The following is a 16940-nucleotide window of genomic DNA, read 5'->3' on the forward strand; positions in this document are numbered from 1 at the left end:
ATGTGATCTGATATTGTACATTGCAGTTACTGTAACACTCTGCAATAAAATTGTTCTCCGTAGTGAAGAATTACTGGAATTTAAACTGTGAGGGACATTTACTTCATCCAAAAAAATCCTTTTACGGTACATCAGGATAAGAAGTAGAATTTTTATCTTCAGAAAGTGAACAAGTCAAATTATTCTGAAGTATCTCCGAGAGGGGTGTGGGTGGAGGCCACGATAGCAAGAATAAACCTTAAAAAAAAAATTGAAACACTGACATTAGCAAATTACTCTGTAATTTTGCTTGTAACTAATAAGAGTTTTATGGAATTAAATCACAAACATATTTTCTCTTCTCATGTTATTGGAGTTGAAGATTCTTCAAAATATGTTTCTGCTCAGGAAAAACAGAACACCTTTACTTACTAGAGACAGGATGTTCATATTCACATGATATGTACATTAATACATTCTGCAGAAATAATTAGCATTTGAGTCATGTCAACCTGCGGGGAACGTCAACATGGGTATCCATGGTGCAACACAACCTACCGGTAAAATGTGCCTGCAGCTCGTGTTGTTGCTATGACCCGAAGGTAACGGATGCGCAAATGTGCAGGATGCCTCACAGACGAATGCACGAACCGTAACGTCAAATCAGTTTGTTTGAAGAAGGGTGCACTTTTGCCATGAGAGAATGTGATGCAGGGAAATTCATGCTCGTGTTGGAAGAAGTGTTTTGGCAGTGCAACAGGTGTGTGCAGAATGGTTCACGGACAGCCACAGAACACTAAGAGACGGGTCAAGTCGCGCCACCCGGACCACTTCCCGAGTTTGACACCTGATCCGAATGCCACGGCAGAACAGATCTGCGTCGTCCTCGCCTTTGGCACAATGGTGAAACAATGTAATACATTGTACACTGTCAGGGATGACAGACTGTCACCATTTATTGCGGCATGGGTTATGTAACAGTTGCCCACTTCTCAGACTACCTTTGATGAATGAGCAGAAACATGCTAGACGGCAATGGAGTATGGAATGACATCATTGGGTTGGTTGGTTGGTGGGTGAAGGGATCAAACAGCAAGGTAATCAGTCCCTTGTTTAAAAGGTGGTCTATTCGGGCAGATTTACATCTCAGAAGAGTCACAACGATAAAAGGTAAAATGCTAAAAAACGTAAAAGTGCAGCTGTGTTGCCAATGGTGAAAACAAAAGGAGGGAAGTCAGCCGGTGGGCAATCCCAAGGCTATGCTAGAGGCAGGAAATATCCCACCACTGATGCAGTACAAGCAAGACCACCTGCTATTCAAAAGCGTTCACCTGCTAGAATGTAAAAGTGCGTATTGTAGGAGGAGACGAACCAAATCCAAAAAGCAATAAAAACAGAGTAAAACGGAAAGAAAAGAGAATCTTTGCCAGGGAGGGGAATCAGGAATCTCCAAACACAGCTTACAGTGGGAGACACCCCAACCCTCACCGCCCTGCCCCTACTCCAGAGGGAAATTAAAAACCTTAGAACTGAAAATAAAAACCACTTTCGCAGAGGAAACCGAGAACCAGTTCAACCACCTGGGAATCATCTGCCAATATTAAAGGTAAAGTGCAGGGAAGTCAGTACTTAGTACGCAGAGCCAAAAGAAGGAGCATTTCACTAAAATGCGGGCTACCGACTGGAAGCTCCACAACCACAAAGTGGGGGTGGCTCATTATGCAAAAGAAAACCATGGGTCAGCCTGGTATGGCTGATGCGGAGATGACACAGGGTGGTCGAGTCCTTTTGGGAGAGGCGAAAGGAAGAACACCACGGGACAGGTGTCATCTTAATCGCACGAAGTTCCTTAGACAGGGAGGTAGTCTCCCAAGATTGGCCCATGTCTGGGCGAAGTGGGATTTGATATGAAGCCATAAATCCGCCACAGGAGGAATTACAGAGAAGGGGTGGGGCGTGGGGTAAGAGACTGCTCCCCAGCCAAACAATCAGCAAGTTCATTACTTGGGATACCCACATGACCAGGGACCCAAAGGAAGTCAACGGAACAAGCAGCATGGTGAAGATCAGCAAGACGGTCATGGCTGGCAGAGACCAAGGGATGGCGGGAAAAAAAAAACACCGATCAATAGCCTGAAGGCCACTCATTGAGTCCATAAATAACAAAACGTGGTAGAGTTGCGACTGTTAAATAAAGGTAAGGGCCTGTGAAATTGCCATCAATTCCACAGTGAACACCCCACATGCAGTTGGCAGGAAATGTTTTTCCATGCCAACAGAGGACATGAAGGCATATACCACACGACCAGCAGATTTAGAGCCATTGGAGTAAAAAACAACAGCATCCCAAAACTCCCATAAAATTCAGCGGAAAAAACAATGGAACACCATCGTGGGAATGGAATCTTTTGGACCTCGGCAGAGATCCATCCGGGGCCGAGGAACTAACCAAGAGGGGGGAAAGGGGGGGGGGGGTTTGGGACATAACGCGGGTGACAGGACAAAGAAGGTGGCCGACATCCTTGGTCTGGGAACAGGATAGAATAGGAAGGACGAGTGGGAGAGGAATGGACAGTGGTTGCATAAGAAACCAGAAGCTGAGACATCAGAACAGAAAGGAGAGAGAGAGAGGAAATCCCAGCTCCAACCAGGAGACTATCTACAGGGCTAGTACGGAAGGAACCGGTGGCCAAACGGGATACCACAATGGTGGACCAGATCCAAGAGGTGCAGTTTGGAAGCAGCAGACAAACCATAAACTTGACAACCATAGTAAAAGCGAGACAGCACTAAAGCCCGATAAAGGCGGAGAAGAGTGGAACGATCAGCACCCCAAGGGGTGTGGGCAAGGAAGCGAAGGACATTGAGTTTACGGAAACATCCTATCTTCAGAAGTCTGATATGAGGCAACCAAGTGAGCTTGTCGAAAACAAAACCCAGGAAACTAAACTGTGGGACCACAGGTAACCGTGCATCGAGGTAAATCTCTGGATTGGGGTGGACTGCAGTACGGCGACAGAAGTGGACCACCCGTGATTTTAAAAGAGAAAATGAAAACCGTGTGAGAGGGTCCATCCAGAGGCACGCCGTATAGCACTATGGAGCTGTCGCTCTGCAGAGGCTATCGAAGAGGAACTAACCCAAACGCAGAAATCTTCCCCATACAGAGCAGGGGTGACCAAAGGCCACAAGTCCATCTATAGCCATGAGGAAAAGTAGTACATTCAATACGGAACCCTGTAGGATGCCATTCTCCTGGGTCCATGGAGAACTAAAAACAGTACCAACCTGAACCCTGAACGACTGATGGAACAGGAACTGGCGGATAAAAATCGGTATTGGGAAATGTGAGTAAGATATGATGGCACCAAGGCCTTGCAAAGCTCGAAAAATACTGCAACCAAATGGCGGCGCTGGGAAAAAACCTGCCGAGCCGCAGATTTCAAGCGAAGTAAATGATCGGAGACTGTACCTCTCGGAAGCCGCACTGGTAATGGGACAACAGTTCCCGAGATTCAAGGACCCAATTTAACTGACGGACTACCATCTGTTCAAGTAACTTGCAAACAACGTTTGTCAGACTAATTGTCCGATAGCTTTCGACGAACAGAGCGTTCACAACATACCCGTTTGCTCTGTTTCATTAAGTAACGGGCTTTGGCACGAAGGTGTTTAAAGGTAATAAGACTGACAGCGAATGGATGCCTCTTAATGTGTTGAAAAGCTTGACGGCGGCAATACTTTCAATTAACTACATTTTCCTATTGATACATAAGTGGCAGTCGTAAAAGATTCTTTCCTCAACTTCTTGGAAAATGTTGTCAGCCTCCCATACATGCAGATGAAAATATGCCCAATTTTCAATTCCCAATCAACCCCGTGAATTCTTAGTTGCCTGCACGACGTGAAGTTTGAGGGTGGATCCCTGAAAAATTGGACTTTTTTGGTGTGTGTGTGTGTGTGTGTGTGTGTGTGTGTGGTGGCTGGTAACAAATAAGATTTTATCTTCTTTCTGTCCGTTATATCTGTGCTAGTATTTTATTATATACTACGAAAGACTGATAAGGCTATTACGAACCTCTGAAACAAATTCCATAGAGCACGCTGAAGAGGAATGGGCAAGATTTACTTAGTACCTTGTTCTGCACTCATAAGTAGCAAACCACACCTAGTACACGTCCATCGCAGCACCTGGGGGAGGGGGGGCCAGCAAGTTACGACACCTGGAAGATGGGCTTCTAAGAGCCCAAAACCGGACGTGTGATAATAAGAAAAACTTTACAACTGAAGTGGTATTTCAACCTCTGGTATAATGCTCAGTTGCGGATGTTCGTCCAACAGCATTATTTTCATTATTGTAAAGTTCCCACTCCTTATGCTTCGAGTGACCAAGCATAACAACCTTTTAAAATTATGACGTAATGTCATGCTCAGTGAACACCAATGATGAAATGTAGGTGACTGCACATATCAGAGCACATCAGTAGACCCAGAAGGAGACCACTGTAACCATGGCCAAAACGCTGGTTTCCAGTGTAGTTTTCCTACGTTATGACACAGTAAGATACTCTGAAAATCGTCGGGCTACTTAGCACTTTCAGTCAACATGTATTTGGTTCCCATAGGGAAGAGTTCTCTGTGAAGGCACCTCTGAGTAGAAGTAGTTGGGAGAAGCGCAATTTCATTATCTCTCAACAGCAGACATTAGCAATTTTCAAGTCTCACAGCCAATACTGTCTTGATAACTTGCAGCATGTGTTTTGCTGCCTTTGGATGAATTGAAGATTGAAATAATGTCTGTTCTAGAATTAGCAAAGTCAGCTACTCCTCTTTTTCTGATTTTGCTGTAGCTGGTAATGTACTCGATACTTTTTCTATCTGCTCAACTTCATATTTGTAATTTCACAAATCTAAAGCTCTGTTTAAGAACTGTAAAAACTACAATCAGTCTTATAATCTCTAAATGCAGTGGGAACAGCACTGTTTGAAAAGTACAGGTAGATTTCAAACACATGCTCTACTTACACCTGACTGCACAAATGGCTTAAGAACAAATCAAAAGAACAGGGAGGCGATGACATTTTCTCCTCTTCAATAACGACTTTGTTTACCTGCGAGTCCAGGAGTAACACAACTGCATAGACAGTGGAAACTATCAAGGAAGGAACATCAGAATTCCTAAAGTGAAGAGGATACTAGAATATTGACTAATATAATAGAAGGAAATATTCCACGTGGGAAAAATTATATATAAAATCAAAGATGAGGTGACTTACCGAACGAAAGCGCTGGCAGGTCGAAAGACACACAAACAAACACAAACATACACACAAAATTCAAGCTTTCATATTTAAATATGTCTGCCTGTGTCTGTATGTGTGGATGGATATGTGCGTGTGTGCGAGTGTATACCTGTCCTTTTTCCCCCTAAGGTAAGTCTTTCCGCTCCCGGGATTGGAATGACTCCTTACCCTCTCCCTTAAAACCCACTTCCTTTCGTCTTCCCCTCTCCTTCCCTCTTTCCTGATGAGGCAACAGTTTGTTGCGAAAGCTTGAATTTTGTGTGTATGTTTGTGTTTGTTTGTGTGTCTATCGACCTGCCAGCGCTTTCGTTCGGTAAGTCACCTCATCTTTGATTTTATATATATAATAGAATATTGACTAATGTGCATTTACAATGTAACAGGGTGTTGTACTGTGCACAGATGTAGGCAATTCGGTGCTGTCAGTAGTAGCCAACTGGGTGATAGTACAGAGTGGTAAATGTGAACCTTTGAATCTAATGAATTCTTTCATAATTAAATATGGACTGATTACATTTGTTTTCGAAATGGTGTCAGAATAACTTTTGCTGAAATGGTTATTATGAATTTTAAGGTTGATTATCAATTTTCATATATCTTTGATGATGGTAAAAAAACTACATGTACTGACACGCTGACCTGTAGCATAGCATAATATTTTGCTTAAGAATTACAGGGGACAACAAATCTCAACACAAAAATTGCAGTTCCTTTAATATGATGTGTAGTAGGTCCAAAGATGTATATTTGTCACTGCAGTAACCTACTTCTATGCCATATTTCCATTTTTGTACAAAATTGCAATTCATTGCAACAACAGTTGTCAACTGCAGCTTGCAACTGAAGAGCTGGATACACTGTTAAGTGCACTTTTACAAAAAAAGTCTTAAGAGAGACTGAGGGACACCCAGCAATAAGTAACCTGACACTGGAAAGAGAAACAGACAGGGAAATGTTAAGTGAACACTTAAAAATTAGAATATCTAAGTAGAGCAATATACTTCAGATGTGTAGAGCCACAAACTTAGCTGAAGCAAGTAAGAAATGGTGGCTGCCAACAAACCAGTCACAGGAATGATTACAGAGAATCTGCCAAGGTAGTTTAAGGAGAGTTTGTACCTTTGTAGAGGGCGTAAAACAATTTTTTTTCCCCTCATAAACATTCCTTGAAACGTACTTTACTAGATAAGTATGTTTCTTTAATAGCATCCTAATAATTAAAAACTTTTAATTTTCATTTACTTGAAGGGCAGTACAAGTTGCCATGCCTCCCTTTTGCCTTCTATCAATTTGAAACTAACTTTATTTTACGTTGTTTGTTGATTTAGGATAGTATTCCATGCTCATGACTGGCTCCCCTGTTCGCATGCAACTTTCACTCATTGCTTGCATTTATGGTGTTTTTTCTGTACATGTTTAAATCGGAAAGTATGTTTTCGGACAAGATGGCTCAAATTGAAAGCAAAAGTATACAAGAAATTTGGGCTGTTCTAGGTTAAATTCAACATGTCCTGAAACTTCCTCAGTGATTACTAGTATTTTTCTAGCAGTAAAAATATTAGTACCAGTGCTTCCAGAAGATATATGAACATTGATTCAAGTGTGGAATCTTTAAGTACTAAATATAATAATGAACAGACAAGTGGCAATGTAGTCACTGATACTAAAGAAGTGTAGTCAGTTACAATATCTTCATTTGCAGTTTGTAAAGTATGTCATGTTAGTGACAGTTCATAACAAAATAAAGATACCACTGCAAGATATGGATTTTCTACTTAACTATTTCTGAAAGGCAAGAACTGTAAAGCTCAGTATCCATCTATTACCAGTAGGAAGATTGACAGTGTGTATGGAACTAATGTTAGGTTTGTGTATGGATTGGGTACTATTTGTAAAGGTGAATTAGCTGGTACGACCCTATGTGCAGTCATGAATTTCCCAAGTGGCCGAACAAGATTTCAGAAGTATACAGGTACATTATATGAAGCTGCTAAGCATTTTGCAATTGCCTCTATGAAGATGGCTGTCAATGAGGCAACTAAAATTAACGATAATTCTACAGATATTGCTGTGGCTATTGATGGAGCATGGCAATGTAAAGGGCATACATGTCCAAATAGTGTAGTATCTACACTGAAGCACCAAAGAAACTATTACAGGCATGCATATTCAAATAGAGAGACATGTAAACAGGCAGAATACAGCACTGCAGTCAGCAACGCCTATATAAGACAACCAATGTCTGGCGCAGTTGTTAGATCAGTTACTGCTGCTACAATAGCAGGTTATCAAGATTTAAGCTAGTTTGAACATGGTGTTATAGCTGCTGCAAGAGTGATGGGACACAGCATCTCCGAGGCAACGAAGTGGGGATTTTCCCGTATGACCATTTCAGGACTGTACTGTAGATATAAGGAACCCTATAAATCATCAAATCTCCAACACTGCTTCAGCTGGAAAAAGATCCTGCAAGAAAGTGACCGGCGACGATTGAAGAGAATCATTCAACGTGACAGAAGTGCAACCCTTCCACAAATTGCTGCAGATTTCAATGCTGAGCCATCAACAAGAGTCAGCATGTGAATCATTCAACAAAACATCATTTATACAGGCTTTCAGTTCTGAAGGTCCATTTGTGTACCCTTGATGTCTGCTTGACACAGAGCTTTATGCCTCGCCTGGGTCCGTCAACACTGTCATTGGACAACTGCTGACTGGAAATACGTTTCCTGGTCAGACAAGTCTCATTTTAAGTTGTATCGAGCAGATGGACATGTACAGGTAGAGAGAGAACCTTATGACTCCATGGACGCTGCATGTCATCAGGGGACTGTTCAAGCTGTTGGAGGCTCTGTAATGGTGTGCCGCGTGTGCAGTTGGAGTGATATGGGACCCCTGATATGTCTAGATACGACTGACAGGTGACATGTACGTAAGCATCCTGTCTGATCACCTGCATCCATTCATATCCACTGTGCATTCTGATGGACTTGGCAATCCCAGTAGGACAATGCGACACCCTGAACGCCCAGAATTGCTACCAAGACATGAATGTTATTGAGCATATCTGGAATGCCTTGCAATGTGCTGTTCGAAGGAGATCGCCAACTCTTCGCACCCTTATGTTTTTATGGACAGCTGTACAGAATGGTTCAAATGGCTCTGAGCACTATGGGACTCAACTGCTGAGGTCATTAGTCCCCTAGAACTTAGAACTAGTTAAACCTAACTAACCTAAGGACATCACAAACATCCATGCCCGAGGCAGGATTCGAACAGCTGTACAAAAACAGAGCTCATGATAACTTAGCAATGCAGCTATTTTACTGTGTATTGCAACATTTCTGTATGAGATAAGCCCTAAAAGTTTACTTTCTTTCCTGAGACCGGACCTTGTTATGATACATACATGCGATGATTCACTCTACTCACCATACTTAACAGTAGGCTACTATTAAAATGCTGCTGAAAATAAAACTGAAAACAAATGAAGGAAATATGTCAATAGGTGGAAGGAAAGGCCACATATAAAATAAAACAACTGAATTGCTCAACCAAGCAAACTGTACGTCCTTCAAGATCAACTGTGTGTTTTGGAAACTGACTAGTGGCTTCCTTTACCATTCTGTATTCATCCTCTGATACAGGACACATTGATTAGCATTCAATTCCTCACCGCTTCTAGTTGATTTACACGATCATGTTACTCCAAAATTCCAGCACACGATGTCTTCAATTTGTGAATAATTGTGAGCTTATCTGTAATATTTTCTGGAACGTAAACTCTGATGAACGAAGAACATTGATTCCATAATCCATTTGTTTCTCTGTTGCATTATAGAACAACTAAGCACTATTTTCTACACCTTTACACATGATCAACTGTTTGTAGAAAGTTACCAGTTAAGCTCTAGCTTCTGTGTGCACTACGAGATTTCGCGTTGGCTTCGATCGTTGCTATCTATTCATTCAATGATCATTTTATAACTGTGTACGATTTGTCAACGTCATACATGGAGAAATATGAGTTATTTGCTGTACGAACACGTAAAAATTCCCCTTTAAAGAGGACGGTATGTTATGCATTGATACGTGTAGTTTATTTTTTATGCTAGACTCAATTCTGATAAACATTTACTTGTATTCAGTAGCCTAACCAGAGCTCCATTAACATTTAGCTAAAATTTAAGAAACTTGGCCGTAGACTTACCTTTGGTCCCATGGTAACAGCAACAGCATCTGCTAGAATATCTACACCTTGCAACATTAATGCTCTTACTTCTGGACCAAACCGAACATCTTTTGCGAAAGATCGCACTTGATAAATTTGCTGCAAAGCATTTGATCGAAGTACTCTAGGTAGGCGGTACATCTGAAATAAATAACAATGTTGTATTATGCCTTCCTCAAGTAATTTAACACTATAAGAAAAATACAAGTCCAATATTAAGTGTTTTCATACATAGATATGAAACATCGCCGCTCCTAAACCGGGCCACCATCCTTTCGTTCTTTTTCGAGAGATACGTGAAAATAATAAACATATTTTCACTGTATACGTTGCTTAAGCTATGGGGGTGTTTACTTCATACGTACCTTGCTTAATATTGTTAAACTTAATAGAATTATACGTTTATTGTAACCCAAACGCCGGCTCGATGCTTCTCCCACGCCGCACGCAGCTTCAGATGAAAGTGGTGGCACATGGGAAGTGTAAAATCACGCGAGGACCCAAATCGAGCATGTCTGTTGATATACCTAATAAAGTGTGCATATATGTGACGAAAAATGTTTCCTGTGAGAACTTATATCCATCCCAGAAAGTTATAATGTGGTTACAGAAAGCGCTACGGCCATTTACAAGTTGTAGTTCTTCGAAGGAAAGAGATTTATGAGTTAAAAAAATGTTAAATGCTTGATTCAGGGCCTCATTCTAGAAGCTACTACAGAAGATGATGTAACAGTGTAAAGTATCGGTCTCTTTGATATTAATCTTCTTTCATAATTTTTTATTCAATTTAAGCATTTTACAATGCTAATAACTTTTCAGATTTTGATATATCGATAGGTAATATTTGTTTACACATTTAAATGACCATTCTTATCTTATCATTGATGAATAAATTGAAGAGTAGCATGTAGACAGAAATGTCCTACTCACTATTTGTCCTGCCATCTAGTGTTGAAAATTTATAACGAATCAAGATAATTCGTTTTATCACGTAGAAAACCGATATAGTTAAAAACTTTGCTTAAGAGATGTCGCTAGCAAGTTGGGCCTAGGTGTGTCATTAGATGTGACCAGTCTATTGGAAAGAGAAACAACTGGGATCTGTAGCGGTCTTGAACTTTGGGTTATCGCGTGGTGGAAACGAAGCTGCTGGAAAAGCCGGTGTCGTTCTAACTCAGAGGTGCACATTGTAGAAAATGGTAAGAACTAATCTCTACTGGTTGGAATTAATGCGAGGTGTACAGCTTTTTTGGGCTGCGCAAAAAGATTAAAATTGGAAATGTTACTTACGCTGAATTTGTTTTTGAATGGTTTAATTTGCGTAGCAGGAAGGTGTTTACGCATTACATTCTAATTTACAGGCTGCTGCAGCTGCTGCGAAGAAATTGCTTCCTATGTTTGATAGAGTGTTGGTTCAGAGGGCAGAGGCAATAACGAAGACGAAAGGAGGAATTGTAATCCCTGAAAAGGCGCAGGAGAAAGTGCAGAAGGCGACTGTAGTAGCTGTAGGACCTGGCGTAAGAAACAATGTAGGTAGTAACGTGTAAGAAAAATTTGTTTACTTCTTCTTATGCTAGAATTACGAAACACACGCAAAAGTACGTATGTGTACGGGGAGTTACGTGTGAAATGTTCGTAAATTTCACTGTTAATGAAGTTGCTAGGGAAATAGTATTTATTTCGTGTTAGTTATTGGCCTATGGTGTGCCTTAATAATTAAACATAACCGGTAGATTGTGTACGATTCGTGCTTCCACACGAACTTGTTGGAGAAAGGTAGATCAAACTTTCGTACCGGCCTGTCACTTTCCAGTAGTTCAGCAGAAGTCGTATTTGGTGGACATTGTATCACAACTTTAATACTGTAAACATTTCGATGCATTATAGACAATGAAAAATATTGTGCCAGTTGATTAATAATATAACAGTGCAAAGTGGCAATTCAGCAGATATACGCCCTGAAAGACTAAATGGCATCAGTCTTAAACCCAGCTTCTGTGTAGTTGTACAAGGCAAAACTATTTAGAACTGTGTCATTGTTTATCTGTAATCATGTGATAATTTGACACGAAAAATTTTGTTAATCGCGAAAATGAGTATGGTAAAACAGGCGTTTAGCCGAAATTGGTAGATTTGGTGATGACAGACTGATATGTGGTGTAGCTTAAGGTCTAGGATAGTTTGAGGTGATAACCAATGATTGTGAATTACTTATATGTTGTCCTAGCAGATTGATCTGTAGTGTAGCCAGTTATGTTCGCTCTGTATTTGGCCAGTTTGAGCCAAATGTCAGTTGTGCATTTTAGTTGCTTGTTAAAATTACAATGTTGTTAAAAGTAGTTGAATTGTTTTCATTGTACTTAATGCTGGCCTCTTTTTTCCAGAAAGGAGAACACATTCCCCCAACAATAAAAGTTGGCGACCAAGTCTTGCTACCAGAATATGGGGGAACAAAAGTAATTTTGGATGAAAATAGAGAGTACCATCTCTTCAAGGAGTCAGACATTTTGGCTAAACTAGACGGCTGATGTATTAAAAGTTTGTGAAGCTAAAATCAGATGTGCAAATGTAGTAAATCTTAGAACTGTGCGATCTGAACCATGGATTTGTGTTGGAAGTGAATGTTGGACTACAGGAACTGTGTTAGTGCAGTGTGCACATGTTAAATCTGACAGCCCTGAAACTGAGCTAACTTTGTTATTGAGTTAATTTTGCCAAATGTTAGATAACTATAATTGTTATATAAAGTATAAGCTGTGTTCATCTGTTTTACAGTAAGTTTTCAATAAAAGCCTTCTGGAAAGATGACGGAGTTAATCTTATAAAACCCTCCAACTGGCCATTTTTAGAGAGTTAAATTTAACAAATTCTTACAATAAACATGATAATCTGTGGACTGTGGCATCAAGCTTGTTCAGACTGCATTTAAAGTACGCATCGCCTACCCCCAACTAATTTTCCTGATGATTGATTACCTTCTTTTTAATTTCGTGGAACATGAAGCAAACTGCAGAGTGTCGATAAAGATTCTGTGTATTGGAGAATGATGCATGTGCGAGCTAATTACCGTAAAAGCTTGTTTGGGGTTTCCTTATAACATGTTTTTACTAGGACCACCATTACAGTAACACTTTAAAACTGGGAAACGCAGCTCACAAGTGTAATACTGACTTTTTGTGACATAAATTTGCCCGAAATTGCTATCTATGTGTACAGGTTAACTACTTCCGTCACACCTATTCGCAGCGGGAGACTGTAATCTTTGAAGGTAGCGAATGTACCGACGTACATACATCGCTGATGCTAATCGATAAACTGTCGGGCCAGCATTTTACGGATGAGATGGCTGACGTGAGAATGTGAAGTTCTGGGCGTCATTCTTATGCACTATCTGTAATCGTTCGCCTACAAATCCGTCTTCATCGTGGTGCGCTTCGCGTGCATATAATAGACGCGCGGACTAGACGTACCGGGGTATAGGAGCGCTGAAATAACGACCCGTGTAATGCGCTACCAGCAGCGGCAAATTGACTCATAAGATCAGATTATCAAATCATTAGGTTAGTGGTTTTTGCAAGTTGTAATACATACGTAAGTAAATTCAAGTAATGTGCAAGAGATGTTGACTATGATTGCCTTCGCCGCGCGTGATATTCAATGATACACCTAATGAGTTAGAAGTTGCTAGTGTTCCATTAAGGAAAGATTTACATAGTGTGCGAGCTCAAGTTATTCGCTCTTTAATTTGTACTTCGTTAGGTATGCCTGCCTTAATAATAATAAAAAAAAAATGTGCAGCTGTGAAATTCGTAAATGTCATGGGTGGTGGAAGAGTATGATGCATGTCACAAAACATGAAACTATATTCTACTAAAATTGTAGATTAGTACTGCGCTTTAAATAAAAACGAACTGTTGTGACATTTTAAGGTTGTACTTTGCATTGGATATCACAGAGAAAAATTTGTAATGTCTTCATGAATACTGTGATTTTCTGATCTTTGAATTGTATTTTTAACATTTTAATTATCTGAGATGGCAAAATATTTGAAAGAGGAGCTGAGTGGAACAGTGTCTTGAAAGGTTAAAAGGTAAACATCAACTAAAGTCAGGCAAGGTTAATGAAATTGAATTCAGTCAGGTGACGCTGACGGAATTAGATGGAGAACGTGACATTAAAGTAGTAAATGAGTTTCACTATTTAGGGAGCAAAATAACTGATGGTGGCCGAATTAGAGACAGTATGAACTCAACGACTAGAAGAAGGGATCGGCTGGTAGGACATGTCCTGAGGCATCAAGGGATCACAAATTTAGCATTGGAGGGTAAAAATAGTAGAGGGAGACCAAGAGATGAATACACTAAGCAGATTCAGAAGGATGTAGGTTGCAGTAGGTACTGGAAGATGAAGAAGCTTGCACACGATAGAGTAGCACGGAGAGCTGCATCAAACCAGTCTCAGGACTGAAGACCACAACAACATGAACTCAACACTGACAGCTGTAAAAAACCAACACTGGAAAAGAAAAAGTTGTTATAATGTAATATAAAATTGTTAGGAAAGTTTTGTTTCAGGGTGGTTGTCTTGTAGGTAGCCTTATACTGAAGTGAAACATGGTTGATAAGCAGACGAGATAGGAATAGAAACTTTTGCAATGTAGTGCTATAGAATAAGGCTGAAGACTAAGAGGGAATGTTAAGTAATGGAGGAGAAAAAGTAATTTGTGGCACAACTTTACTATAAGAAGGGGTTTGGTGGAGAGGACACATCCTGAGTTATCCAGAAATCACAAATTTGGTAATGGAGGGACATGCGGGTTGGTGTAAAAATTGTAGACAGGCGAGGCTTCAATAAATAAGTGGATTTCAGTAGACATACAGAGATGATGGATATCCACAGTGTAACTAGTGTGGAGAGCTGAATCAGACTAGTCTTTGGGCTGGTGACTGCAGCTACAACGTATTCTGTGAGCTTTCCAAATCCTTTGTGCAGACCACATAATGCTACGTAAAGCGAGCTCCTCATCCAGACCAAGGAAGTGCAAGGGGTGTCTGCTGTGACATCCTCTGTCATGAGGTGTCATACAGATGTATTATGGTTGTGCATGTGATTAGCCCACCATTCTCCCATCATTTTGCTTACTGTGCAGACTGTAGAGCTGCTACTCCTCAGTCAAATGACTCCTCAGTTGACGTCACGAGGCTGAGTGCACCCCGACCAGTCATCTCACTGAGGAAAAATCCTTGGCAGTAATGAGAATTGAACCCAAGTCCATTGTGTGGCAGCCATCTACTAAGACCACTCAGCTATGGAGGGGCACATGGAATTCTACAAGGCAGACTAAAACGTTATGACTTTAACAACTTCCCTCTTGTGTGGAGGGCCTTCATAAGAGGAAAAAAAAGGGGGTTATTGACAGACTGTCTCAAGAATGAAACTAACCTCAGTATGGGGGAACAAAACTCCAGGGCCCTCAGAAGGATCTGTACTGTGACTGCTGTTATTCTTAATGCACAAAGTGACCAAAGAATCTGTTAACACCTGTGAATTCAATACTTCACGGAATAATCTAAGCACTGGGGTAAAAACTGACAAACGTACTTGAAATGACATGAGACTTTATTGAAAGAAAAGAAAACTGTACAAAATGACCAACAAATGGGTTGATTTTTAGCAAAGATGATGTTCTTTATAACAAATGCTCAACATGTTGGCCGTTATTCAACAGTACACATATTGTAGGGACAGTGTTGTGCAGCACCGTATTTCAGTAGGTATGGTGAGAAATTGCCATCAGATGTTGTCTTTTAGCATCCCTAATGAGGCCGGGTGATTGCAGAAGACTTGCAACTTCGGGTAACCCCACAACCAATAATCACACTTTTTCAGCTCTGGTGACATGGGAGGCCAAGCATGGTGGGTGTGGTGGCTCAACACGTGATCTCACCAAACGCAAGAGATCGTCCACATGTCTAGAACTATGGAGAGGAGCACTGTGCCACAGAAAAGTCTTACCTTCCAGCAGTTGTTTAACAGTCAGGCCAGAGGTGATCTGAATGCTTCCCTCACCACAGCTCATTTTATAAACGATTCTCGTGCAGCATCTGTTGGCCAGTTTCTGCACTTGCTTTCAGTTTCAATAAAACCTGATGTCATTTCAGGCATGTGTGTCAATTTTTACCTCTCTACCTCCATTCTTCCGTGAACAGTTGCATTTTCATATGTTAATGAACTTCTCGATCACACACAAATAATCTAGTAATTTTAAAATTTCATACAGAAATTACAATGTTTGCCCATGGCACAGTTGTTAAAGTGAGGGAGCCTCCATGGTATACAGCCACTGTACGGAAACTTATAAAGAGACATAGGCTACTGCATAACAGGTGAAAGCAAAGCATGGGACTATAGATAGAGATGCTGAATGAAACGTGTTTGACTGCCAGGAGAGCAATACGTGATGCCTTCAATGACTACTGTAGCAGAATATTTTCAAATGAAATTTAACAAAAAACAAAGAAATTCTGGTCATTTGTAAAGGCTGTTAGTGGCACCGAAGTTCATGTTCAGACCCTAGCAAATGAAACAGGAACCGAAATTGATAGTAACAAAGTGAAAGCTGAAATGCATAAGTCCATTTTCTAATGTTCCTTTACAATGGAAAACCCAGGAGAATTCCCCAATTCAGTCCTCGTACCACTGAAAAATGGATGAAATAATGTTAGTGCTAGTGGTGTTCAGCACCAGCTGAAATTGTTAAAACTGAACAAAGCTCCAGGGTCAGATGGAATCCCTGTCAGATTCTGTACTGAATTTGCAGCTGAGATAGCACCCCCCCCCTCTTCTAACTGCTGTAATCTATAATAGATACCTCTATCAAGAAAACTAGTTCTGTGAAAAAAGCGTGGGTAACACCTGTCTACAAGAAGTGATTCACAAAACTACCATCCAATATCCTTAACATCAATTTGTTGCAGAATCTTAGAACACATTCTGAGCTCACACATAATGATGTATTTTGAACAGAATGACATCCTCAATGCCAACCACCATTGATTCCAAAAACATCAATCATGTGAAGCCCAACTTGCACTTCTCTCTGATGACATAATGAAAGCTTTGGATCAACGCGATCAGGTAGATGCAGTGTATCTAGATTTAGAAACCAACACGTTTGACTCGGTACCACACCTACACTTACTGTCAAAAATATGAACATATGGGTATCAAGTGATATTTATGACTGGACTGAGGGCTTTTTGGTAGGGAGGACACAGCATGTTATCTTGGATGGGGAGTCATAATCAGATGTGGAAGTAACTTCAGGTGTGCTCGAGGGAAGTGTTTTGGGGGCCTTTACTGTTCGTTGTATATTAATGACTGTGCAGACAATATTAATAGTAACCTCAGACTTTTTTGCAGACGAT

The 16940-nt window shown here is 40.6% G+C and overlaps 2 protein-coding genes across 2 annotated transcripts in view; one reads left to right on the forward strand and one right to left on the reverse strand.

Annotated features, from left to right (window-relative positions):
- The window catches only part of LOC124553591 (heat shock protein 60A), a 72871-nt gene extending 62779 nt beyond the window's left edge, over positions 1–10092 (reverse strand). The window contains exons 1-2 of the mRNA XM_047127445.1: positions 9879–10092; positions 9493–9654 (exon numbers count right to left, since the gene is read on the reverse strand). Of these exons, the coding sequence (XP_046983401.1) occupies positions 9493–9654 (162 nt within the window). The 5' untranslated portion in view covers positions 9879–10092. The remainder of the gene's footprint in view (positions 1–9492; positions 9655–9878) is intronic.
- Positions 10093–10552: 460 nt separating this feature from the next.
- On the forward strand, positions 10553–12318 carry LOC124553593 (10 kDa heat shock protein, mitochondrial). Its single transcript, XM_047127446.1, has 3 exons — positions 10553–10712; positions 10875–11042; positions 11898–12318. Exons 1-3 carry the CDS (start codon positions 10710–10712, stop codon positions 12039–12041), a joined length of 315 nt encoding a protein of 104 aa, XP_046983402.1. The 5' UTR covers positions 10553–10709; the 3' UTR covers positions 12042–12318.
- The last annotated feature ends 4622 nt before the right edge of the window (positions 12319–16940 follow it).

Source organism: Schistocerca americana, chromosome 11, assembly GCF_021461395.2.
Source record: "Schistocerca americana isolate TAMUIC-IGC-003095 chromosome 11, iqSchAmer2.1, whole genome shotgun sequence".
NCBI classification, from domain to species: Eukaryota; Metazoa; Arthropoda; class Insecta; order Orthoptera; family Acrididae; genus Schistocerca; species Schistocerca americana.